The sequence below is a fragment of the Aquila chrysaetos genome, chromosome 4 (assembly GCF_900496995.4).
Source record: "Aquila chrysaetos chrysaetos chromosome 4, bAquChr1.4, whole genome shotgun sequence".
Taxonomy (NCBI): domain Eukaryota; kingdom Metazoa; phylum Chordata; class Aves; order Accipitriformes; family Accipitridae; genus Aquila; species Aquila chrysaetos.
The window spans coordinates 13013187-13039265 of NC_044007.1; the positions used below are offsets into that span (position 1 = coordinate 13013187).

General features: G+C 46.4%; 1 protein-coding gene across 1 annotated transcript; it reads left to right on the forward strand.

The window, feature by feature from the left end:
• FBXO32 (F-box protein 32) lies at positions 1-25363 on the forward strand. Its single transcript, XM_030012591.2, has 9 exons — positions 1-273; positions 3512-3624; positions 5329-5378; positions 6049-6141; positions 13152-13245; positions 14134-14318; positions 17978-18160; positions 19336-19479; positions 20183-25363. Exons 1-9 carry the CDS (start codon positions 158-160, stop codon positions 20270-20272), a joined length of 1068 nt encoding a protein of 355 aa, XP_029868451.1. The 5' UTR covers positions 1-157; the 3' UTR covers positions 20273-25363.
• The last annotated feature ends 716 nt before the right edge of the window (positions 25364-26079 follow it).

Consider the following 26079-nt stretch of genomic DNA (forward strand, 5'->3'; position numbering starts at 1 on the left):
AGCGCGGAGCGGCGCGGCGCCCGCAGCCCCGCTGCCGCGGCATCCACCGCGTCGCTCTGCCCCGCTCCAGGCACCGGCCCCGCCGCCTCAGCAGCAGCCGCAGCCACCGCCGCTCCTGATCTCCGTCCCGGTTTTGGTCCCGCTCCGTCCCGCCGCCATGCCGTTCCTGGGGCAGGACTGGCGCTCCCCCGGGCAGAGCTGGGTGAAGACGGCCGACGGCTGGACGCGCTTCCTGGACGAGAAGAGCGGCGGCTACGTCGGCGACATCAGCAGGTACCGCCGGCGGCGGCTCCGGCCCCGCTCCCGGCCCCCTCCCGCGGCGGCGACGCCGCCAGGGGGCGCCGCGGTGCGGCCGCGCTCCGCCGGGGCGGCGGGCCGGGGCGCGCGGCGGTAAGATGGACGGCGGCGCCTCGTCCCCTCCCGCGGCCGGGGGCGGCCCGAGCCGCCGCCGAGCTCCGGGGGCCGCGGGGTGAGGGGGCGGCGGCGGCTTGTGCGGGCCTGCCGGTAACCCCGGGCCTCGGCGTCGCTGCGGCGGCCCGGCCTGCCGGCGGAGGGGCTCGGCGGCTTTCCCCCGGGCCTGCTGTAAACCCCTCAGCCCCGGCGGGGTGCCGGGGCGCCTGGGCGCGGAGGCGGCTCTCCCTCCCGAGGCGGCCGGGCCGCGCCTGCGGCTGCGGGATGGGGTGGAAAAGCCAGGAAAAGGTGAAAACGGTCGCTGCCCCACGGCCTGGGCGATGTGCCCTCGGGGAGCGTCCCCGAGTGCTTCCTGGGGGGCACTGGAGGTGTGTGTCACCCCCTTCCTCCTCCCCAAACTGCCCTTCCTCGGGCTTCCCGGCTCTCGGGCTGGAGAAGGATGATGTGTCCGAAGCCATAAATCTTCCCCAGACCATGAGTAATGTACCTTACGTGCTGCTTGACTAATCTGCCTGAAAAACATCAACAAAACCCCTAAGATGGTGAAGCGCTGCGGAGCTGCGTCGTGCGGGCAGGAAGCCTTTGCAGCAGCGTGGGTGTAATGGTCTCCGGCCAGATCGCTCCTGTCAAAACCAAACTTTTCTCCCAGAGCTGCTGCTTGTTTTCGGCTGTGCGCAGTCAGGTTTGGATTTGCTGCGACTGGGCTGAGGGATGGGTCAGGAATGTGCATGACAAAGGGACTTGGAGCAAAAAAGGATTTAATGCTGAGATGTTCCTGTGCAAGGAGGTTTATGTAGCAGGTCTCTTATCTCTTGCCTTCTTTCATGCAAGCTGTAAATAAAAATCAAGCTTAGAATCCAAAGCATCTGATTTGCAAATAGGTAGAAGACCGTCTGGCTGGTGGGAGTGTGGTTGTGTTGGGAATATTGAGTTTGGCATGGGTTTATACATCCCTTTTCCCATTAAAAAAGCAAAGGAGGTGACATACTGGCCCCAGACTGAGGTCCTTGCAGTGCCATGTCCTGGTGCCCAACTGTTCAACCTGTCAGGATGCCTTGGAGAAGCGTGTGGAAACCTGGCAGTACATAAACAGGGGAATAATCTGCCTCCCATACTGGAATTCGTCCATTGCTGTTGTTATGAAGGTTTCAGATTACAGAGTCATTCAGTAGGAAGTCAGCAGTCAAGGGTGTGCTGTTGACATGTAAGATTTAAAGCAGATCTGTCTTGCGCTCTTGGGCTTGGATTCTGCCACTGCACGGGGCGTGTTAACCTGGCCTGTTACTGATTTTATGCAACCCTGATAAAATATGAGCTTGAACACCTCAAAACTGCTTCCTCCTTACTGCCGTACTCTGTTCTTGGGTTTGGTCCCCCCAGCAGAAAGCAGCATGCATGGGGGAAATGTGCAGCTGAGATGTTCTGCTCTCGGGCTTAGGTTCTGAGCCAGCTCCAGCTGGTAGAAACGTGGTTCCCTGAGCTGCTGTTGCTGTGAATGTTTGTCCACCTGCGTTGCTGCTGCTGTTCCCCTTTTGCAGTGTTGTGGCGGTGCCTGCAGGAGTGGTGCCTTCCCTGCAGCTGTGGTGCCCTGTGAGGGGGGATGCGGAGCAGGAAGGGGGAGCCGAGGCTCACGGCGTTCTGAAGCTGGGGGAGGTTTCCTCCACCTCTGGGGCCATGTGCAGGTGCCAAACCAGAACACCCATATGGACCCTGCTGGAGGAGGTCTGGGTCCTTCATGGGGCTGAAAAACTCTGACTTGGTCACTTGACTTCTGCGTATGCTGGTGGTGTGGCCATGCTGCCAGACAGCAAATGGGAAACAAGGAGCCTTGTCCCGCAAGTTTCATTCCTTTGCAGGAGCCTGTGCTGAATAGCTGTCAGAGGTGTGAGTTGGTACAGTGCTCGTATTATTTTTTTGGAGGCTAAACAGTGTAAACACGAGGTCTGTAGAGGAAGCAGCCTGGCTGCCTAAGGGTCCTCGCAGCTGTCACAGAGGGAGCTTGCCCAGTGCTGCCAGCAGCAGCATGTTTCAGTGCCTGCCAGAGCTCCAGTGGTGTCCCAGCCACAGCAGGTGAGAGGTGCAGTGAGGTGCCAGGGACCCTTCTTTGAATTTAGACCTGCAGACAGCCACTGCCCATCTCTTGCCAGCAGCTAGAGCAGTGGGGGAGGCTCTCCGTTTCGTTCTCCTGGATGCATCACCTGTCTTCTCCCCAGAACCTGCGAGGCATTCCTGCAGCTCTGGGCAGCATGCGGGGGGGGGGAAGCTCTGCAGAGATCTCCTGGTGGGTGCTGCCTTCCCCTGACACCCCCAGGGATCTGCACCATGGTGCTGTGGCTGCCCGGGGGCTTCTCGGTTTCATGTTGTGGCTTGGATCTGCTGATTTGCAGGTCTGCAGAATGTGGAGATGTTGATGCATAGTCTCTTTATAGATAGTCTTTCATTGCCCTCAAAGAAAATGAGGGGTTATAGCTCCCTTCACTAATAATATAGTTATAGCAGAATTCCAGCAAAAGCAGAAGATGGACAGTATTGGACAAGAGATCCTGGCTGTTAATTTGTATAGTCACTACTATGTGGGGTTTGGAAAACCACCAGCCAAGTCTGAACCTCAGCTGAGCTTTTCCTGTAAGCTTGAAAGAATGTTTTGCATGGACTCTTTTGTTAATAAATATTTTGAGTGCGTATATATATATGTCCTTAGAGATGTCTAAATACATCCTTCCATAGAAGTCTGACTGGCTCAGAGGAATCTACCACCTACAGTAGGAGGATATGGTGTTACTTAAGGATAGGAACAGGTTAAAGAGAAGGAAAGAATACTGCCCAGCAGTGTCCCAGTGTCCCAGCACTAACTGTGCAATCTGTATTACCTGCTGCTGTCTGGTTTGGGTATCTTAGCACAGAAATGAGGCACCAGAGGCTCATTTAAAAATACTATTACTGGATGCAAAAAACTGCATGCAGACTTCTCAAGAGCAGCCTGCAAGGAGGCAGCTTTGGAGCTCACAATGAAAACCTGTGTATTTTCTCTCCTTGCAGGAAGCATAGTGTTCAGCAGACTGCAGAAGTAAACAGAATCCTTGCTTTGTGTCATTCACAGCTTTTGTAAAAAGGACGATCACAACAAAGAGAATCTCTTCAACAGCCTGAACTATGATGTTGCTGCCAAGAAGAGGAAAAAAGACCTGCTGAATAACAAAGCTAAGATTCAATGTAAGATGTCTATTTGGGCTTTTTTTTTAAATAAAAGTTGCTGCAGGAGAGTGGAAAATGCTTTGTATCTATGTTTTTTACACAGTGCATGAAGAGTCTTCCAGAGTGTCTTGAAGGGCTTTGCGCCCATGTTTGACCTAAGTCGAGAACTTGGATACAGTTTAATGTGAAGATTTATGCCCCTGTTAGTAATCCCTGCTCTGAGGAGTTGTGCTTGTTGTGTTCAAATTTGTCATTTGTGTTTGTCAGAAGGAGGGTAATTTTTTCCTATGGTACATTCAAATGAACCAGTTCCAGTTTTTTTCCCCCTGTAGACTTCCTTGTGCACAGCAGGCTAAATTTATTCTTCCTTCCATATGCATGTTGAGCACTAATCTACATTACTGGAGGCTACAAGCCTCAATGTGAGCTTTGATCCTATCTCTGTGTGCGGAGTGCATGAAAAATGAAATAAGATTTCAGCTTGCTCAAAACAATGGAAGGTTTGAAATCTTTCTGTACGCACAGCGAGCAGCCGGGGTCTCGGGTGGTGCACTGTGAGAGGACTCGGGGGAGCCTGCAGGGACAGCAAGGTCTCTGTTGCTCTGACTGCAAGATAGGTACTGGAGTTAGATGTGAAGGCTACAAATGTAAACATACACAGAGGAAATGAGTTACAATTCCCACACTACTATTAGCTCATTGTGCATCCCCCAGGATTTTGGAAACTGATGCCAAAAGTTGGCCCCTCGGTGCATTCGGTTTTCTGAACAAACAAATGTTACCATGACAGTTTTTGGCTGGATTCTGCTGTGACCTACTATTTAAAAGGGCCTGATGCAGGGTCTGCGTGCCTGTAACTGAGACTGGGTTTGTCCTTGGGCTCACAGTACCAGGCAGGAGTACATCGCTGCATCCTTAGGTGGAAAAAGATTCCAGGAGCACAATATTTCCTTTAAGGAAAGGAGTCTAGCAGGATGGGGAAAAGAATTTTTCTTAGTTGTTGAATTGCCATTGTGTGGTGGAAGTAGGGTCAAAGCCCGTGGGAGAAGGATTGAGCAGCATAACTGCTTACAGTAAGGGCTCTTCCACAAAGTAAGTTAGCAGCGTGTGGTGGGTACAGGGAAGCTATTTTGGGGAGTGGATGGGACAACTCCCATTTCTGAGGGAAGGGAGGGGCAATTAGAAATAGGAAAATTTTGGTTCCAAATAGGTTTTTCTTTTTTAGCAAGTTAGCTGCAAGCACAAGCATGCTCCTCTGAGCCTGACCTCACTGCTAAAAGCTCTCTCCCACATGCCTGGTGTCTCATGACATTTTTGCTCAACTTCAAATTTGACATTCAATCCCAAGCCTGTAACCAAGGTAATGAATAGTTAATAAAATCAATAACAACAAAACCTGGCTGTCAGCCACGCTTACTGTCTGGGACCAAAGAAGAGGAGGTGCTACGGTGTATATGTGGCTGGGAGATTAAACATTTACAGTCTTGAGCTGTGTCACTGAAACAGAAGCCCTTTCTAAAGCTCAGGGCCGCAGTCTCAAATGAAGCAGTATGGAAACAAAGCAGCTCAGCAAGTTGCTAGTTTTGGTTTGAAGTGCGGTGGTGTAAACACAGAATAACTTCACTTGCACTAAAAGGGCAGTGAGTGTTGTGAGCAGAACAGAGATCTAGCCCTCTGTGTGGTAAAAGGCTAACTGAGCAAAATGTGTCATTGTCCAAACAGATTTCCACCAGGAGAAGTGGATCTATGTTCACAAGGGGAGCACAAAAGAGGTGAGTGCCTCCATAGGTTCTTTGTTCCCTTTTCTACTGTTTTTTCCAAGCGGTGGAAGATCCTGTGCTGATATAAATCAGCAGAAGCTCTTAAGAGATAAGTGGAAGATCTGGCTTGTGGTTGGAATTTCAGTAATGATTTTAAGCCCCAATCAGGGAGCCAGGGCTTGCTCTACAAGGCTCTGTACATGTGTTTAAAATATGACTTGTTTGCTTCCCTCAGTTAAAAAAAACCAGCCATTTGCAGACCAAGCCATAATACTGTTCTTGGCTTTCACCCAGTACAGTCCTAACATGGAAAATCATTGGAATTCATCACAATGGCTCATTCGCACTGATGGAGAGAAGCGGCTATATCAGACAGCTCTGTACTCGCACTATATATTGAACCCCAGGAATGTGTGCCTCATTCTCACCCTTAAATTCATGGGTCATGAGCAGAGCTCGGGTCACTCCTGGGAACCTACCATAATGTACATTGGGCCGTGCCCACTCTTGACGTCAATAAGTGCAGCTCTGCGGGAGACAGCCCTGCCTCCTCCAGCCATGCGCTGGTCCCATGGTTTGTACCCATTAGCTTGCTAAATTGAGTTGCTCTGGGTCACGTCTTCCTGGTGCTGTCTGGACTCATGTCTGCCAAAACATGACCCAGACTGTTTCTTCTTCTCAGCGCCATGGTTACTGCACCTTGGGAGAAGCCTTCAACCGACTTGACTTTTCCAGTGCTATCCTGGACTCCAGGCGATTCAACTATGTTGTGAGGGTGAGTGAAAGGCCAAGGTTTATTTTGCTGTGATGGTGGTGGAGGCTCTGAACTGAGCACCAGTTGGGTGATGGCAAGCACTGGCAAAGAAGAGAGGTCCAAGCATGCAAGTGGGGGTGTTGGGCTTTGGTGCATGAAGTAATTGATGGAAGTTGTGTGGATAGATGCCCAAACCTCCTCTTTGATCTGTTAAAATAGAGAGGGAGGGAGGTGGTGGTGGTAATGTAGAAGATGGGCTGTCCTTAACCTAGCATTCCTACTACTTTTCAGTTGTGAAATTCACTTCTGAAACTCAGAAGACTTAGCTTCTAATTCCTGAGTTCTCAGTTCAGCTTCTAAATGTGATTCCTGTAGCCTCAAAAGGAGCATGGGCTCTCTGCAGAGGCCAAAGAGCAGTGGGGACCTCTTTGCATAGGAGGTTCCAGCTCCACAAAGGATGTGAAGCTTTGTCTCCTTTGAAGTGATACAGGAGAGACGCTGGGGAGTTGAGCATTTTGGGAGTGAGAGGATGGGCTGAACCTCCTGGAGACACTTCTCTGTTAAGAATCGTGGTGGTTCTTAATCCTGTGTGACTGGCAGCAGTTTCAGTGGGTGAAGCATTTGGTTAGCCCTGACACCATTAGTTGGTAGGAAGGAGTCATCAGCCCCAGGCTCCACGTGCTCTGGCTTTGCGTAACAGGTCAGGGCTTCTCTTTTGGCTCTGGGGGCCAAGGGGGGTGGTAGTGGCTGGGGGAGCTACTGTCCTGAGGGTGTATGTTTATGTGCATTTGATCTGCAAATTGATCTCAAATTTCAGAATGCTTATCAAGGTTTGGAATTCAATAAGCTTAAAAAAAAATCTGTTATTAACTTGAGGCTGTTTATAAACAGCTCCTTTTCACATTTCATCAGCAGTTGATCACTGGTGAGGCACCAGCTGTTCAGGTTTTAGGTTCTAGAGCAAGCAGCATTGGTATTGCTTTCCCTTTGCCAAGTCAAATGTCATCAAAAGTGTCTAAGGAAGAAATGATCTGAGCAAGTTCACCTTGGTTTGTCCACCTGTTGTCTAGGTGACAAGGAGCCTGTGAAAACCTCTGTCACCCTGGGAAGGAAGGGTACAGGCACTGGGGGTGATTACCTACCCACAGTGCAGGAAGGGCACCAGCAATCACTTGGATGTCCCACTGCAGGGGTGGTGGCAGGGAGTGGGCATGCTGGGGGAGGCAAAGCGGGATACACGTCCATAGGAACTCAGGCTGTCCTAGCTCTGCTGGTCCTGGGACAACTTGTTTTCCTGCTTGTGCAGAGCAGGTGATCACCAGTGTTGAGGTACTCAGTGTTTTCTGATACTGGATATATGTACACAGGCTGTGTCATCTTCAGGGGGATTATTGAGGAAGGAACAGTTCATGCCAAGGCTATAACCCTTTAGTCAAATATAAAGGAGGAAAATAAAATAAAACTTGCATTTGGTGCTCCAGAGATCCCTTTGGCAGACTTTCTGTCTTATGACAACAAAGAACTCCAAAGACCTCTGCTAAGCATGGCCTCAGGTCATGCTGTGCCATGTGATGGGCTTCTGCTCAGCCCAATGTAATGGGTGTCTTGCATGGGACTGCAATGATTGAGCAGAAGTCCCATTAAATTTTTTGAAGAGCAAACTCAAATTTCAGTGAAGTCAGTGTGGCCTGGTGGGGAGGCTCAGGCTGACCTTCTTCCCCCTTTTTCCCCATGAGGACTTCATAAAAGCATCCCAAATCTGCTGTGCATCCAAAATAGCAGTGTTCTGTATGGAAGTCAGCATGTGTCCTTGTTTCTACAAATTACCTCCCTTCTGAGCTTTTCAGAGTAGTTTTCCCCCCAGTAGTGTTAAGGATACAGCACTACTGAGCAGTATGAAGCTTTCTAATTGAGGCTGACTTGTGGTTTGGCAGATTAAAGAAGATATTAAACCTGGTACCACGGATCAAATATAAAACTGACTTCTTAAAATGAAAGGCTTGTATCGGCCAAGTCTCTGGTGGATAGTAGCTCATAAAATGCCTTATGTGCCAGATTTACTCATGAAAAGCTCTGCCTAGATGTGGATCTTGTTCATGGTTCTTTGCAAATTGCAAGCCTCCTAGAGCATACAGATGAGCAATGTGTCACATGGAAAATGCCTTGAACATTGGCAGGAAAAACATTTTTCCCTTCCCTCCTGCTCCTTGTTCTCTCTAGTTCCACCCGTTGCTCGGGGTATCTGATTAATGTCACGCTACTTAGTTCATCAAGCAAATGCTTTCCAAGGAGGGAAGTTTAGAGTTAGTTGGAGGCTGGGGGAGAATATGAGGATGTCCGTAGGGAAAGAAAGGAGAGGAACAGCTGCAGGTTTGGGATTCTGCTGGTTACACCCAAACTTGCTCTATAGAGAAATAAGCTACATCACTGCTGATAGCAAAATGGGCTTTCAGGCTGAACATCAACTCGCCTTTCTCAAAGCATTCCTTTCTGAATTTCTCTGAACCTAAGAGCTACAGTGTTTTCAGTGCTGATTTTTTTTTGTCGTACAGAAGTGTCTGCTCCTTAAGATATACCCAAACTAAGTTATTGGAGTTCCTAACGGTGCACTAATAAAATGGGTACCTCCTTCAAGCGAGGTGGAGGTGTGAGCTGCGAGAAGCTTGGCAGGTATTTTTGATGGGCAAATACCATCAGCTGTAGCCAGTGAGTTCATGTAAGTGAAGCGGAAGAAATTTTCCTCCAACATCAATCTTGTCTTGATAGTCTGCTGATAGAGCGCTGGAAGCGCTAAGTATAGGTATTGGTGCCATGACTTGGTCCTTGCTGATCTTTTAAACTATAGCATCTGACTACATGTTACAGGACAACATTCCCTCTTTAGAGCTAGTAAGATGTGTGTGATTGACCCAGAGGATCCAAACTGTTCTTGGTCTTGAAGCAGCCCTGGTTTCTCTGGTCGTAGAGATTTTATGAAAAGACTGGAAGCGTTCTGTAAGCATAAGTAGTATGAGCAGAGACAAAAGTGCCTGCAGCCCAGAAGTTGTTGGTTCTCCTTTGGGAACACTCTGTTCAGATGACAGTGAGGTTTTGCAGGCTGCTTCTTTCAGAAAGATTTGTCATGCGATGGGTTGTGTAGTAATGTCTCAAGGGAAGGTGCTGTTTCTGATCATAAAAGCTTAGGTCAGGTTAAGCTGCATGGGCATAACTCTTCTGGAATAACATGATTTAGTGTGCAACCTGCTAAAGTAGTGTCTTAAATTTGCTTTTAAGTTTTTATAGCAGTTAGCTCTGGGAGTCCTGGATTTATGCTGTGCTGAAAGAGTATCAGCTTGATGCTGTCTCATGGAGATCTGTCAGCACCTGTGCTGTAAATCATTATAACTCGCCTTGCTCTTACTCTCCCAGCCGAAAGCCAATGTGACATTTCAGCCACAGAAAGCAAAGGGCTGTGAGAGCAAGGGGAGCTGGAGGAGGAATTTTTCATTGCAATATATTGCTCTAAGCAGTCCACATGTGAGGAGCCACATCCTCAACCAGGAGACGCTTATGGATCCCCACAGGTGCAGTCCAGCTTCCCTATAGCTGGTTTGGGGTATTCAAAGGGGGATTTACATGTTAGTAACTTGAGACTTGTGATTTTAATCATTACAAAGCATGTCCCTTTTTGAGGCAAGGTTACACCCTCCTGCTCAGTGCAGCAGGCCTGCTGAAAATTTTTTGGCTTGGTGTGCTGTAAGCCCCTAGCTGTGAGTTATTTGGGGTATGGATTGCCCGCACACCCCAGTGTTGAACCGAGGCAGTGGCAGAAGTGTCATCTGGCTGTAGCGGGTCTAAGCAATGCTGCGCACACAGTAGTCACGCGTGCAGAGCAGTGTGTTTTCATGGCCCTGAAACAGGGGCCCTTGTTCCCTGCCACATGGCACTGTTTTGTTTGCTGTTTTTTTCCTTGTGCTTATGGGAGGAGGACCCGCTCTCCTCCTGGAGCTAAGTGGCTCATTGCACCAACTGCTTTAGACCGACTGCTGGTGGGGTTTGAGCAGGAGCCCCATCGCAGTCGTGGGGAAATGAGCAGGTTATTGCCCTGCTGTGGAAGATGCTGCCTCCTGCCAGCTTGCAGAGGCTCTGGAATAGCCCACTGGATCTCTTGCCTTTTCTCCGTGGCTCTGGCAGACCTCTGAGAGCAAACAACATAGGGGTGAGGTGGTAGGAAGGATTTTCTGGGAAAGCTACCAGGTCACCTTTTTCAACTTTTGAGGAGTTGAAAGAGTGAATTGGGATCTAATGCCCTGCTTTCCAGAGGTGTTGCAGACTTTCCAGCTCCAGTTAAAATCAGCTGGAATGCAATCACTTAGTGTTTTTGAAAAGCAGGCCTTTTAAAATTGCTCTTAACCTTTCCCTGTGCACTCTCTCCTACCATCTGTCCCTCTCAGTTGAGCGTGGGCTGGACTTAATGCAACCGCATCATAACACACGCTTGCAGCTCTCCAGGCTTTTTAACCTACTCAGCATTAATCTGAATTCATCAGTCTTCTCTTAGTCTGTATTATGCAAGTGGCAACAATTGATTTATTTTTTATAATGCTGTAGATGCCAGTTTGGCAGTCCATTAACTGAGACCGAACTCTGCTGCATCTGTGCCAATGCTGAAAGACCCTCAGTGCACTGGAGCATGTGGGGCACGGATGAACTGTATTGCTTACCTGTTTTTTCTGTATTATATGAGCACAGAAGAATAAAAAATGTCTTTTGATTTGGAGGGCTAGCCAGTCGCTTCAGCCAACAGTCCCTGGGGAGTGGAGTAGTCCTGGAAGTATTTACAACACAGGATGAAATTCCATATGAAAACTGTGTTTATTGCTGCAGGGGAAGGGAGGTGACACATGATATCTGAGCTGGTTCACTGAACGTAAATTGAACCTTGATAAACACAGACAAGGCAAATTTGAATCTGTTCCTTTGGCTAAATTACTTTTGTACCAATTTAGTGTTCTTCAAGGAACTGAGATTTTTATCCTTGTTCCTCTTAAAGAATGGCCCTGGCATCTAGCTTTTACTGCATTGCATTATGTGATGCTTATCACTGGGTGCATTTTGGCGTTTTCAGTAACGGGCGCAACATTGCTAACACCCAGCCTGGATGAAGCTGTGTCTGTGCCAGTTCCAGAATGGTGCAATCTGGAGACAGCAGTTGTTACGCACAGAAGAGCTGATCTGGGTGCATGTGTGGCTAATGTACAGATGGAGTCTGGCAAATTGATCACTATAATCAAAGGTCTGAAGGCTAAATAGTTTAGTGTAAGGGGAGTATTACAGACTACTTTGGGACACTGATATTTTTTTTTTCTACTTATTCCTCCAGTATTTCAAAAAATGAAAGGACCTATTATAAAACTCAAACATCTTGCAAACTGCTATGTTTTTAAGAGTATCTAGTTATTGTGGACTCAGTTTAGCTGATATAGCAAGAAGATCCACTGATGCCTGTGCACCAAATATTACCCAACTCTCAAGCATCTCTTGTTTCCCCCAAATGAGCCAAGAAAACAGGCAGCCTGCCCTTCACAGGAGTTAGTGCAGGTCTTTCTTTCATCTTGTTTTCCTTCGGTCATGCAAGGTGCAAGTTATTAATAGAATGTAAACTCAAAGCCATCTGATGATGGTGTTGGCCTGGAAATTAAACGGAAGAAGAGATCGGTCACTCTAGGCGACTTCACCGCTCCTAACTGGCAGTCGCATGCCAGCGCCCCAGACAGCAGAGCAGGCGAATGACTGCAGTAATAACTCTCCCTGAGCTCCCTGCTTCATGGCAAGGTGCCGGTGACTTTTTGGATACATTCCTGTCATTCTTATAGTGAGGCAAATGGTTCAGCTCATGACTTATCAAGTCTTGTCAAAAGCTTTCTTAGTTACTTGACACAAGTAGTTGCACCTTCTCTGGACTCTCTGCGGTGCCAGCAACAGGATACTGTAGCTGCAGAAGATAAAGGATTAATAAGCTAGTCATGCGGTAATGTGTTGATTGATTTGTAGCATAAAAGGTTTTTCCTTTCCTTTCTAAATTAAAACAGAAGGCTATGTACATCCAAAACAAATGGACTGACACGTGGACGCTCTGTGTATTTATATAATGCTGGGGGAAGGGAGGAAGGCTTGGAAGATCACGGGCCACATGTTCTGCAGAGCATGATCCGTAGGAAACTTCCACAGCTGTTCTTGTGGTGGTAGAGAGCTGGGGAGGAGAGGGCATCTTCCCCATGGGAAATGCTTCCTTTAGCAACTGCAGCCCAAATTCAGCGTCCAGCTTGTACATGAGTCAGGAGATCAGTGATGGGAAGCAAATCCTAATTGAAAGTAAAAGTGAGATTTCCATTAGGGAGGTTAACAAGTAAACAGGACAAACAGGGAAAGGTGGTTTGGTGTTGCAGCTGTAAGAGCTGAACAGGGGAGGAAGCCTTGGGGGAATAGGGGTTTGTTGGGGGGGATGGTTTGTTTTTAATAGAGTGATTAACCTTTCTGTCATGGCGACAGCACTCTGACAAAACCAATGCAACCCAGGAGTTTGACGTAAATTGGGGGGGTCTGATTCTCATTAATGCTCCATCAATAATATCCCCATCCAAACAGGCATTTGCTCGTGTTCCCTTATGACACTGCTTGTTTATGCCCCAGTGAAGGACAGTGACGTCAGCTGTTCGTTGTTCCCTTGGTGTGAATAGAGGCTGTCAGTCTGAGCACTACTCTGTGGTTTCTCTGCATCTCTGAATCATGAAATCAAGGGAGTTTTTCCCCCCCCCCTTAAGATCATTAGAATGCCTTTTTTTTTTTCCCACCCCTTTCGATGTGGGATTAATTATTTGGCCTCTGCTCTCCTCCCCCTTTGCATTAGTTTGCTCTGTCGTTCTGTCTCCCTTTTATTTTCAAGCAGCAAACAAGTCTCTGGACTGTTTTGCTGTGTCATGTGACCAGGAGTCAAGATTAGAAAGGTATCTCTGTGCTCTAAGGCTTGCAACTTCTATTTTTATCCACAGCTGTTGGAGCTGATAGCAAAGTCTCAGCTGACGTCACTGAGTGGCATTGCCCAGAAAAACTACATGAACATTTTGGAAAAAGTGGTGCAGAAAGGTAAGAAACGGAAACAGTGAGGGGGAGGAGGAGGAGTCTGATTTAATCTGATGTACTTTGTGTGAACCACATCCTTGAGAATAGTCAGGCAATGCAAGATGGGTGAAGAGGGGCACCACTGCTTATTTCTGTAGTGCGGTTCTACTTTCCTTTCCCTCGGTGAAGGACTATGTTGCGGGGGAGTGGGAAGAAATGTCTGTATTCTGGTAGGCATGTGAGAGGCGATTCCTCCTTCTCCAACTTTCCTTGCTACCACCCCTTCTGCATCCTACTGAGTTCTATTTCTGACTGCAGAAGAGATGGCTGCTCCTGCCCCCAGCTTGGCACATCTGCAGTCTCTGCTGCCTCCTTGTCGCCAGTTTGCTGTATTATCAAGTGCTCCCACTGCTCCAGAGGAAAGGAAAGCTCAAGGGCTGTCTTCACCTGCTGGGGGGGCTGAATTGTGGTTGAGATGTGGCACTTCCTGATGCTTTAGCTCTGGCTGAAGCCTGGGAATTGAGAGCACCCTGTTAGTGCGTGTATACATAATGAGAAAGAAGATCCTGATCCCTGCACATCAGCTGGGGGAGATGGGGAAAAGGTGCACATAGATAACCTCTCACACGTATTGGAGGGGAAAGCTGGCTGCTTGCCAGCGGCTGGAAATGGGATGTGCTGCAGAAAGGGCAGATATCTCATCTGCTTATCCTGGGAGGATCTCTTTCCATCTGCTGTCTAACCTGCTGTGCCTTGCTAATGTTTAAGTGCTTTCCTCTAAAAAGAAAAGTGCAGGCTGGCTCTCTTGGAATTTGAGGTTATAGTGGGTAACTTGACTTGCCTGAGAAACATGTAGATTCAGAAAAGGATTTGGGCAGTTCCCATTTTTTAATCTTTCCTGTTCTTCCAAAGTCCTTGAAGATCAGCAGAACATCAGGCTAATACGAGAATTGCTGCAGACCCTCTACACATCCCTCTGCACATTAGTTCAACGGGTCGGCAAGTCTGTCCTGGTTGGAAACATCAACATGTGGGTGCACAGGATGGAGAGTATTCTCCACTGGCAGCAGCAGCTGAACAACATTCAGATCACCAGGGTAAGCACAAATCCTGAAAGCTAAAAATAATGTGGCTCCTTTGTAAAACCTCATGTAGCAGCTCTCATTTGGGTGACTGCATCCCACTGTCCTTCCAGTGCAAGCAGAGTGCTGGGGAAGGACTTGGAGTTGCCAGAATAACTGGATGCGTTCCTAGTGTTACTTGTGTCCCTTAATTCAAACTCAATGTACACAACCCAGGATCATGCTCACGGTTACTGGTCTCAGATAGTGGCTTGACTCCTTAATGGCCATGAAGTGCTGTCTGAACGGAGCTGGGCAGGAAACCATCTCCCCCTCTTGAGAGTCTTCAGAGACTAGGCCTCAGCACGAAAAGTCAACTCAGTCTTTTTCAAACTGAGAAATTGCCTTCAAAACTTGTTTATCAGATAGTTGAGGTTTTTAGATTTGTTTAATCTGTAAATTAAATGCAAATTTCCAAATAGCTGCATAACTTCGTGCTTCCTGGCTGAAAATATCAATGATGCTTCCAGTAGTCTGGAGCTGCCCATTCCAGCTGGACGAGTCCTGCTTTCACAACATCTGTTTTTTCAACAGTGTCTGTGGGGATAGGAAAGAGATGTATTTGTTGATAAATTCCTAACCTGGTTTTGCATGGGAATCAAACCTGAACTTGGTCCACTTCACAATCACAGAAGGGTTGAGGTTGGAAGGGACCACTGGAGGTCATCTGGACCAACCCCCCTGCTCAGGCAGGGACACCTACAACCAGTTGCCCAGGACCATGTCTAGACTTTTTTTTTTCCCACCTCAAATGGATACTTACTCCACAGAAATGCTAAAGCTTTCCCCCAGTGCTGATCTCTGTGTTGGTGTGCCCCTTGTACAACCCTTCTGCAGTGAACTGGACTGTGAAATTCCTACTTGGGCAGACCAAGGCATGGCCCAAGGGAATACAAAAAGCACCTTTTCCCTGGTGGGTCAACCAGAGATGCGTTTGCAAAGGATTAAGCAAAGGGCCTGCTTTCATCATTTTACATGGCTGTGTTCTCTGGGGACACCAGGAAACAGTTTCCAGTCCTTCAGAGTAACACAGACAACAGGACACAGGAGATGATGAACTCTGGGAGGTCTTGGGGAGTTTGAAGAGCTGCAAAAGCAGCAGTGCCTTATCTTATGGTGGTCTCTGCCCCACCTCTGCTGTCCCTCCTGGTGTCCAGCTCTTGGGATAGGCTGCAGGGGAAGCACTGGCCCAGCTATGGGGTGGCTCCTGGGGCACAGCAGGTCTGTGAGCTGGGGAGCTGCCCTGTGCCTGGGCATTGCCAGGGTCAGCTCTATCTGGGCATCTGCTGCCCTGAGTGCGCCGCAGGTCAGGACTTACCTCCTGCTGCTCAGCTCAGTAGTACAATGTAGGTTTTTTCCCCTCTGCTTTAGGGACTCACAGAACAGAGACAAGCATTTCAAAGAACTCTGCCTATCCAGACAAAAGTGCATCAAAATATTGCTTGTGAATGGAACAGCCTTTTATGCATACTTACTTCCATGTAGGTTTACAGACACTTTTCTAAAATAAATAGATGTTGAGCTTGCAGAAAAGAAATTTCACACCACTGAAGATGACTTCAGGTCAAGCTAGAACAAAAACAGCTGAGTTTAGAGGAAGGAAGAACAAGCTCAGCTCTGTGCAGCCGGTTGCTTACAGTGCATGCAGCACTTCTGCTGTTTCTGGAGGGGGAGATGTCTTGCAACAAGGCAAGACCGAAACCTTTTTTAAAAAAAAACTTGCAAAATATTGTGTGTGCTAGAGTTGCTTTAAAAGAACTCTGTCCAGAAAGTGACAGCATACTGATCGGCTCTGATCTAATCTGTGCTCTTTCTCCAAAAAAAGTAATGTTTGAAAGGTCCTGGAAAGGAGTACTGGGGGGAAAGAAGTAGCAGATAAGTCTTTGGCCCTGACTCAGAAAACCTGTAAGGATTTGCTTGAGTTACACTGGTTTCTTCAGAAATAAGACATAAGCGTGAGCTTTGGGGGTTTTTTTGACCCAAGAGCCTCAGAGCTTAGTCTTGCCTGTTGTGCCCTAGCAAAGGTTTTATCTAGAGAGAGTGCTGGAGAATGCCAAAGACAGGCTGGCAAGAGAAATCAACAGGAGGTGATCCAATGCTCCAGTGCATTCTTCCTACCCCAAAATAAGACCTTAGTTTGCACTGACGGGCAGGGATGCCAAGTCTGGACTTGTGGATTGTACTGAGGAAGCATCTACATGTAACCAGGCAGTGTGCTGCTTACAGCTTAACTCTCAGCATGCAGCATTAAAGCTGTCATGGGCAGAAATGTCTTCTGGAGATGGCAGAGACAGTTCACTCCTGGAGGGGTTGTTTCAGGCCTGTCTTGCTGGTGGAGATGGCCAAAAATGATGCCTTGGTTGAAAAGCTGTGGTCCTTGCCGGTACCGGGCAGTGCTGCATGGTCTGGGCAGGTTGGGCACTGGAGCACTGAAGGGAAGGCGGCAGCTGTTTGTGCACAGACATACTTCTTGTGCCTGTGGAGTTTCACGTGCAACGGGGCTGGCTGGAGATGGGACCGTGTGATTAAAAGCAGCCTCATGCAGTGTTCCCCTGCTGATGGCCATGCACGTGCTTCTTGTTTGAAACAGTTAATAGCTCTGCCAATTGCAAGATGGGTGCTGTGACTCTGTGACTTAAAATAGCAGCGTGTCTGTGCAGGGTAAATGATAAACTTGGCACATCTGTCTAACATTGTTTCTTTGGGGCCCAATACTAAAAGCTGCTGTTTGCCTTAATAAGGCTGGGGCTGGTTTTGGAGCAGCTGGAGCCCGGCTTGTGGTCCTTGCTGATGCCTTGCTTCCACATGTGCCTTGGATTTTCCCCATGTGCAGGACCTGCAGATCCATCATGGTTAATTTGTCCTGGAGCTGTGCCACCATGCAGATTTGCAAAACAGTCCTGGACCCCATGTAGACCAGGTGAAGGTGGATGGGGGGTAAAGGTGGCTTTTGGCTCTCTAGGCTAGGATGTGCTTTGGTGTGGCTGAACAGCCTGGAAAACCATGGCTGCAGCTGATGGGAAAGGGGCAGGTCCTTCAAGCGTTCACAGAGGAAAAGTTAGCCTTGCCAGCAGTGACCTGGGAAACCATACAGGGAAAAACCCTGCTGTGGGTACTCATCAGCCACTGCTGTGGTTACAGCAGGATCCTGTGACGACATAAGCTAAAACACATGTCAGAAGAGCATGAGATTCCCAGCAGTGTGTGTAACAGGAGGCTGAACTTAAGAAGCAATGCCGATGTCCCTTGTGGTGGAGAGGCCTGGATGGTTAATAACTGATATCCATGATGTAGCCGATGTCCTGCTGTAGTGAAAGCTGGTGGTGGTGCTTCTGGGAGCAGAGTCTCACGAGTGTGGATGTGGGATGGACAAAAAGGGGAGAAGGAGGCTTGGACTGTAACTCTCCTTCTAAATGCTGTTATACAAATACATGTCCCCTTCCTTGAGGATATCTCAAACTGTTCTGGGACAGAAGGTCAAATGTCTCTATGTAAAATGTCTCTTTATTCAGAAGAGTGAATTGCTGCTTATTCTCTATGTGAAGACCAATGCTTAAAAAGCAGTAACTCTACTGCAAGCTAGGATTGCTTGGGTTTTCAGCTTCTGTGAGCTCAATTTTGTCTGTCTCTTCCAGCCTGCCTTTAAAGGAACCACTTTAACAGACCTGCCGTTGTGTTTACAATTGAACATCATGCAGCGACTGAGTGATGGGAGAGATCTGGTTAGCCTCGGTCAGGTGGCTCCCGACCTGCAAGCGCTCAGTGAAGACCGGCTGCTGTGGAAGAAACTTTGCCAGTACCACTTCACAGACAGACAGGTACAAGGAGGGATGCAAACTGCCTTCAGTTGCTTCTTGTGCCCCACTAGCAAGTGAACACATGTGGGTAGGACACTCTTACTTGACTATCTCTTGGACCTAAGGGCTGTGCCGCGAGCTGATAATACAGGCTGGCATGAGAATGGCTGTGAAGATGATTTATGTAGAGGGTTTTTCATGCCACAGCAATGATTGCTGAAATAGGAGCCTGAGGAGTTAGTCATATGGTGAACTTCAACCCTAATCCAGGTGGTAACAACTGCAAGTCATGCAGTTGCTCCTCGCCCCATGTGTGGGGGGAAAACATGCGGGCAAACTCCAGCAATCACCCCGATGTCCCAGGGACTGACACCCTTGCAGAGAATCTCTGTGGATGTGGTCCATGAGCGATGAGTCGTACTCTCTTGCCCTTTAGAGCAAGAAATCCCCTCTGAGCTGTTCTGTGAGTGACAGGGATAGTATGTGGAAAACAGCCCTGCTGCTACCCGCGTTGTACCTGTGTAAATATCTTTGGCTCTTTGTGGGCTGGTAATCATCTGGGGTCTTCTAAACTTAAAAACAACAAACAAAAATCCCTCTTTCTGTTTATGGGTGAATGTCTGGGGTGTTTATACCAGACCTCTACATTTCAGGGGCCACGTGCCAGATTTCTCTGCTAACTTGGCTTTATTTGCTCACTCTGGATCTGATTTTGGAAGTGATTCTGGGAAGTTATTTCTATTAACAAGAAATTTCAAATCCAGTCTCTGCAACTAATGAACCCTAAAAGAAAGATGGGTGTCTCCCAAGCTAATGTGACAAATCACTGACTCTGAGTCAATGAAGAAGCAAAATACTTTAACTGCTGAAAATGTTAAATGCAACTATACTCACTGTCCTGCCAGCCAGCAACACTGGCTAAAGTAGTACAAATTAGCTCCCAGGGTTTCAGGTTTTCATACAGTAATATTCAGGAAATGGGGATAGACCCTGATAATGGTATTGGGTGAGGCTGTTGCCATGAGGAAGTTGGTTATAGCTGGATATTCAGAACAGGAGCTTTCTCGGTGTTACAAGGGAACTGTTATGGGCCCAGCAAGGATGACACTTATGCGAGGGAGAGGAGAAGAACATGAGTTGGAAAGAGCAAATCATTTTTTTTGACCTGCTACAGTTATGATTATTTTTTCTTTAAGATTCGCAAACGGCTAATCTTATCTGACAAGGGACAGCTGGATTGGAAAAAGATGTACTTCAAGCTCATAAGGTGTTACCCACGGAAGGAGCAGTATGGTGACACACTGCAGCTGTGCAGGCACTGCCACATCCTCTCCTGGAAGGTATGAATGAGGTGCTGGTGAGACAAACTTGATTGGGGCAGGAGCCACGGGGCACCCAGTGCTTCCTCTAATTGCAGCTGGTTTAGGGTGCTGCAGTTCCTTTGCCTTTATAACCTAGTGTTTTCCTACATCTTAATCCTCCCTCAACTATTAAGTCCCTTTCTCCTCTGTGCTTCAGAGATCCAGTCTTTACATTGAACAAGAGTAGTGGCTATCAAGGCCAGAGGGGAGGGAGATGGGCATACTGTAGGGCTGCCTGCAATAAATCATCTTAGCACTGCCAGCACCTCCTTCTACCCATTACGTGGAGGTGGAGGTCTTGGCAACAGGATTAGCTGAAATGAGAGCTGATGGCTACAAAACAGCCCAGGACAAAAGTCTGCTGGCCACTGTGGTGATATGCAAGGCATGTCTCTGGAGTTAAACTCCTGTAGCTGATGGTAGGCTCCAGCCTCTCTTTCCTCAAAAGAGCAGAGAAGAATGAATTGGATCTTTGCTGGTTGTATTTCCCATGGCTTGCCAGTAGCCCCTAAAACATGAAGCCCAGTTCTGAGCTGTCTGCTTTGGCGAGAGTAGAGATACTATTCTGGGCTCCGCTCTATTTGCAAGCGGGATGTCTGGCAGAGGGGCAGCGTTAAGCTGGCTGATGCTCTGGCGCCCTTTCCGCAGTCTCTCTAAATGGAGTTGTTTTCTCCTTTCCCAGGGTACTGATCACCCTTGCACAGCCAACAACCCGGAGACTTGCTCCACCTCTCTTTCGCCACAAGACTTTATCAACTTGTTCAGGTTCTGAACTTGGGTCACCGCAGCTTACGCGATTCTTACAGGACACTTTATGCCACTGAGCTTGGACACTTCATTTGTAAATAGTGTAAATATTCACGTTTGTTCGAAGCTCCTGAGTCAAGGAACAAGAGGATCTCAGAGATGAAAGGTGAAATCGCTCACTGATGTGCAGCGCTTAAGGAATACAGACTTCCATAGGACTGGTGTATAAATGCAGCATGTTGTACAGAGTCCCTTTTTTATGATCAGAGTACAAGATACAGGGCAAAAAACTTCATTTTTTGTTTTTAGAAGTTAAAAATGAATTTGCCCCGCAACCATTTGAGAACTCTTTGGTTTGTTTCTAATAGGGAAAGCAATATGAGGCTAGGACTGTTGAACTGTTCCTCCATCTGGTTTTATTTAGCATACATATTTATAAATACAACATTTTAAAAATATTTATGAAAAATATCCCTGTGACAAGTTTAATAATACTTTTATGTTTTTAAAAAAGACACATTCTGAAATACTTTATAACTCTAGCCTACTTGCGAGAGAGAATCGCAACATACCACTTTCTACCTCTAATAGATTGAGTACCTTTCAAACAAAAATCCAGTGTACAATGTGAACTTTTGTATTTTGTACAATGATTTAAAGGGAAATGTTTGTGATAGTAAGCATCTTTTCTTGTATTAATGCTTACCTCTTTACATTAGTTTTCTTGCTCTACTCAGTGCTTGAATGCCTAGATGATAGGCACCATATAAATACCTAAGACTTTACTACATCCTCTTTTAATTTGTTGGTTTTATGGAGGACTAAGCAAAAGGGAAAAGAGAAGCCACAAGGATGAAGATTATCTAAAAGGGAGGAAGTTCTATTATAGAGAAAAAAAGGACTGGATTTAATCTCACAATATAAATTCATATCAACTCCACTAGGTTAATTGCATTGGTTGAAATACCAAGTCATGTTAGAATCTGGTTCTTCAAGCCCATGTTTTTCCAATACACTGCTCTCTATTCCCACTGCTGTCAAGTGAATTCAGTCATCTTGGAGCTGGTAAAATATAGGGAGAACTGGGCCGTTGAATCTAGCAAAATGATGCGGTTTTTATTCACTGGAAGACTGGCAGCATTATGTTTAATTTCAGACTACTGGAGTTTAGGGTGATGAGCGAGACAGCATGAAGAAATAGGTCAGCATTTTCCTAAAAACAGCAGTCAGGACTGGAGTAAGCAAGGGATTTCCAAGATGGCGCTTGACATCTTTGGTTATTTCTCTGTGTCGGTGGCAAAGACCCAGCCTAGTCCCTTGCGCTTCCAGTGCTGTGCTTCTTTATGGGATCTTCTAACACTAGCCTAGAGCTAAATTTTCAGTCCTATGGAGTAAGTGGCCAAACTAACTTTGCTGTGGCCATGATCTGGCTCACTGTCTCCTCTGTTGCATACAATGCTTCACTTTTCCCTACAGTGGAGCTAGAAGAATCCAGCTCATGTATAACAATTTGAAAACCTGCAGTGGAAAGGTTTTGCTGTTTACCAGTAGATTTCCTGTATAGCACTTTCTCTGTGCATGATGTAAGCAGGATCTCGGAAGGGTAAATATTTAGTGGGTTGTGTGTGACTATGTACAAAGAATTGTGAGGAAGAGGAGTACTCAGGACAATTCAGGAAGAACTACTTGAGTTAATTATTGTTAAATATGATGTTCCTTTTTTTACATTTTTATAACTCACTTTCAACACTTTTATGCAGCTGTTTATATTTTAAAAAATTGACAGTATTTGCATTTTTGCAAACTAAATCACTTTGCATACTCTTGGAAGAGACACAAAAAGGGAAAAAAGCTGCCTCTAGATGGAGCGGTGGGGAAGGGGGGGAGGAAAGCCAGGAAAATGCTGACAAGAACTGCCCTTCTCCTGCCTTCCAACAGCAAACCCAAGCTTTTGTTCTTCCAGAGAGCTCTGTGAGCCTGTGACACCCTTAGCCATGGCCCAGAGCTTGGCACTCCCCAGAGATGAGGAGAAAATGTGTGGGATAGGGAGCTTTATCTTGGTGTATCCATCACTTTGCTGGTGGAAAGCATAAGCCTGCTGATTGTATTCATGTCAACTGAAAGTGATTTAAAAGCTGTTACCTTGGAAAAATGAACTTCTGCTTGTTTGGGGGGGATGTTTGTGAGTGAAGGTGGCCAGTTTCTGTTTTCATTCCCACATTGCTGGCAGCAGGTAGGTGTGGCTGAAATCTGGCTCTGTGAATGAGGACATAAAGGACAGAAACCTGCAAGTGGAGTGAGTGAAGCATTGCCACTGTATTTGGAGATTGTTGTGGCTCCTTCTTCCAGCAGTGAGAGGACCCGTGCCCCTTGGCATCTTCTGTTTCCAGCTCTGACTTGGGGTTGGTTTGTTTTATAGTCTTGCCTCTGCCACTCATAGTGAGCCAACCTGTTGTGATGGGGAGGCAACAGTATTTCGGTATGAAATGCTGGGGGGTTCTGCCTCGTCTGAGTCTGTGCTTAGCAGATGACACTTACGCACTGTGAGATTGTGACACTGGGTGAATTTTAAGCTCAGGTTTGAATCTGGCCTAGTGCATTCCCTGCACAGCAAGACAGAAGATCTCAGCGTTTGGCTGCAACTTGGGAATGTCTCAGCTCTAGCCATTGCTTCTCTCAGCCTTTCACTGATCTTGAGCTAAGAGTTTATTCCGTGTCCTCTGCCCAGAGTGCACGGGTCATGCTGACAACATACTTAATGTGCAACTGAGGCTCGTATTTGTAAAACTTATTTCAATTAGTGGTTTTTATTTCTTAGCACTGTGTAATCTTAAAGGGTCAAGTGCTGAAGGTGTTTTGTTAATACATTCACACACTTGTGTGTTGCTCATGTGCGGTCCTGGGATATTGCTGTCAGTGTCCAAAGCAGCAGAAAACCAAGCAACTACTGTATTGGAGAACAAAATGGACTAAACAAAAAGAAACAGAATAAGCCTCATTCAGTTACTGCCTCAGTCATTATGCTCCTGCTACAGCAGCTGTCAAATAAGACTTTGATCTCTTTGGGAGACTCATTGTTTCTCGAGTGGCTGGTACAGCGAGATATTCTGGTGAATTCAGTAGTCTTGTATTTAAAATTAAATGCTGTTGCATCCAAATACCTTAGTCTAACCACTTACAAAGTGGTAGTATTTTAGCAGTGCAAAGACAGCTGCTTGGCTGAGGATGGCAGAGTAACAAAACTGACAGTGATAACGGGCTTCCAGGCAGGATGGTTTAAGGCTGCTCTTGTGCAAAAAGGACCTCTTTATTTTAAGACAATTGTCAGAAAGCTGTTGTGAAGGGAAAACAGACTTTTACTTGTATTTTGGAAATGGAACGTTCTTTTCAAATGACATTTCACCTTCCAGTTAGTTGATGCATTTCCATTAGACATGCATCAGTTCTTATACTAGGAAAGGAGGGGTTTTTTTCTCTTCAGTGTTTTCTCCTGCCAGCATATCCAGAGAAATTTCATTATATTCAGAGGATGTGTTAACTAGTGCAACAGTGTAGAAAGTAGTGCTGTGAAGAGGAAAAATAGATCCATGCGGGGGAGGAGACTTAGGAAGGGAGAGCTTCCAGAGATCTCTGTTTCAGCTTTCTAGAAGAGGCAGGTATTTGGAGTTCATTTTAATGTGATAGCCACTTCAAGAGGCACAATTTCAGCTGTACATACCTTAAGCCATTTATACTAACTATGGTATGGTAAAGTTTGATCATAAAAAGTGTGTACCTCCTCTTATATTGTTTGGGTTTCTTTTTTTTTTATTGTGGGAGTTTCTAGATCCTTTTATTATGTAAAGTGATTAGGAAAACTTGTATCGCTCTGAAGACATTGCTTTGTATGTAAACATTTAATTGCACCCTGCCACTTTCTGTATATGGGAATATCTTTTTTTATTATTTTTCTTTGCCCCCAGGTTTTGAACTGTTTGTGTTCCCATTTCTGTTCGACTTCAGTTACTCTTGCAAAGCTATCACCTTCTAGAACGTACAGAGGTACTAAACAAGCTTTTCCTGCCCAGAAGATTCCTTGGCTAAAGGAATTAGCTTAGCTAAAATTTGATTTAGAGCAGGAACATTTCAAATTCTGTTATGTAGCTAATAAATCGGATATGCTGTTTCATGCTTATCTCCTGCCCGGTACAGCAAACCAGCGTTGTCCTCTGCAGTTCTTACAAACCTGTTGCACAGCTTCCCCATAGATCAGCACCTTGCCAAAAAGACATAGCTTTAAATTAAAATGCCACTCTTCCTAGCTGGCCTGTTTGCAAAAACATAGACCCCGTGGAGCTGATGGCTGATCGGGTTGATAAAGACTCCCTGTTACAAGGTTTGGGACTCTGGTATTCTGCTTGTGCTGCTTTTCTCAGCTCATTGCTTATAATGATGTTTGTTAAAGGCTCTGAAGACATGGCCAGCCATCCACACAGCTGTTGGCGTGTGGCTGCTGGGTTGTGTGAGTGTCTCTACCGGTGCCCAATTTCTATCCCATATCTTCCTCCAGGGATTTGATTGGTAGCAAATCGGCTTTGCAGGATCTGGCCCTACGGAGAACAAATCCATCTTGTCCTTGACACATGCAGTCTCTTGTATATTAATACCTTGAACACCAGAGAGATTCCCCCTCCACTGACCAAGCATTGCTGCTTCTCCTCTTGGGAGGGCAGCTGAGGGTGGAACTCATTTCTTTAGCCCTCATGTGCTACACAGAATGCTAACAGGTCTGCTACCAAGAGAACATTTTAATTTGAAATAGCAAATACACTCATCTTTAGGAACTAATCTACAGTAATTATAAATACCTACTTATATATGGAAGAGAGCGTGTGTTCTGTTTTGTTTTTCCTTGAAGTTGTAACTAGATATGATATGAAGTGAAAGGCATCCCTTATATAATAAGACTTCTGTTTAATATTGTGTGGTTAAAATCCTTCTGTTATAAATTTGCACACTTTTTCTTCTTCCCTTGCATGTTCAACTCTGATTTTTACAGCTGTTCTGTGCAGACAGTAATGTATTTTTGTAAAACATTTTTGACACTGAATTGCAATAAATGTTCAAACAATGTGAACCACGGAGTTGGTTGTCTTGTTGCTTCCAAGTTGGTGACCTTGTCAGCCTTGAGCTTCTGGTGACTGAAAGCAAGGGCTCTTCTGCAGGAACATCCAGAACTCAGGTGGTTGTGGCAGTAGAAGAACATCACAGATGGACTTGTTGCTTCATTGTACCTTGAAGGAAAATAAGGTGAACGGAGCTCTCGCTTCTAGCAAAAACGGTGCTCATGTGGAGCTCACGCTTATGAATCTGTACTCTCCCAAAGCACAGGAGTGATTGTTGCCCTGAAAGAGATCACCAGTGCTCACACTGGTCTGATAGCTTAAACTCCAACTTGTGGCTTACAGGAATGTTGGGTTTTTCTGTTATCCAAGTGACTTTGATTATTTTTTTATTTTTTTAAAAAACTTTTTTCAGTTACAATTGCATCTGGTTAGAGTCAGGACTGCAACAGTCTGACTTAGGCTCCTGCTCAGAGGGAATGCAAGTAGGAGCCCACTGAAGGGACTCCTAGTAAATTGGGGAAAAGCAGTCAAAAAAGCAAATTAAATGTCTCATGTTGGAACAAGAGAAGTTATCATGGTAAAACAGGATTACTTACCTCAAGAAAGCTATGCCAGCTATGAAAGTAAGCACAAAATGCAGATGCTTTGTTTTTAATCTCATTTGCGCTGTCAAGTAAGGTATGCTTGAGTGGTTTCATAAGTCTTTTTGTAGTGTCGTGGTTTAACC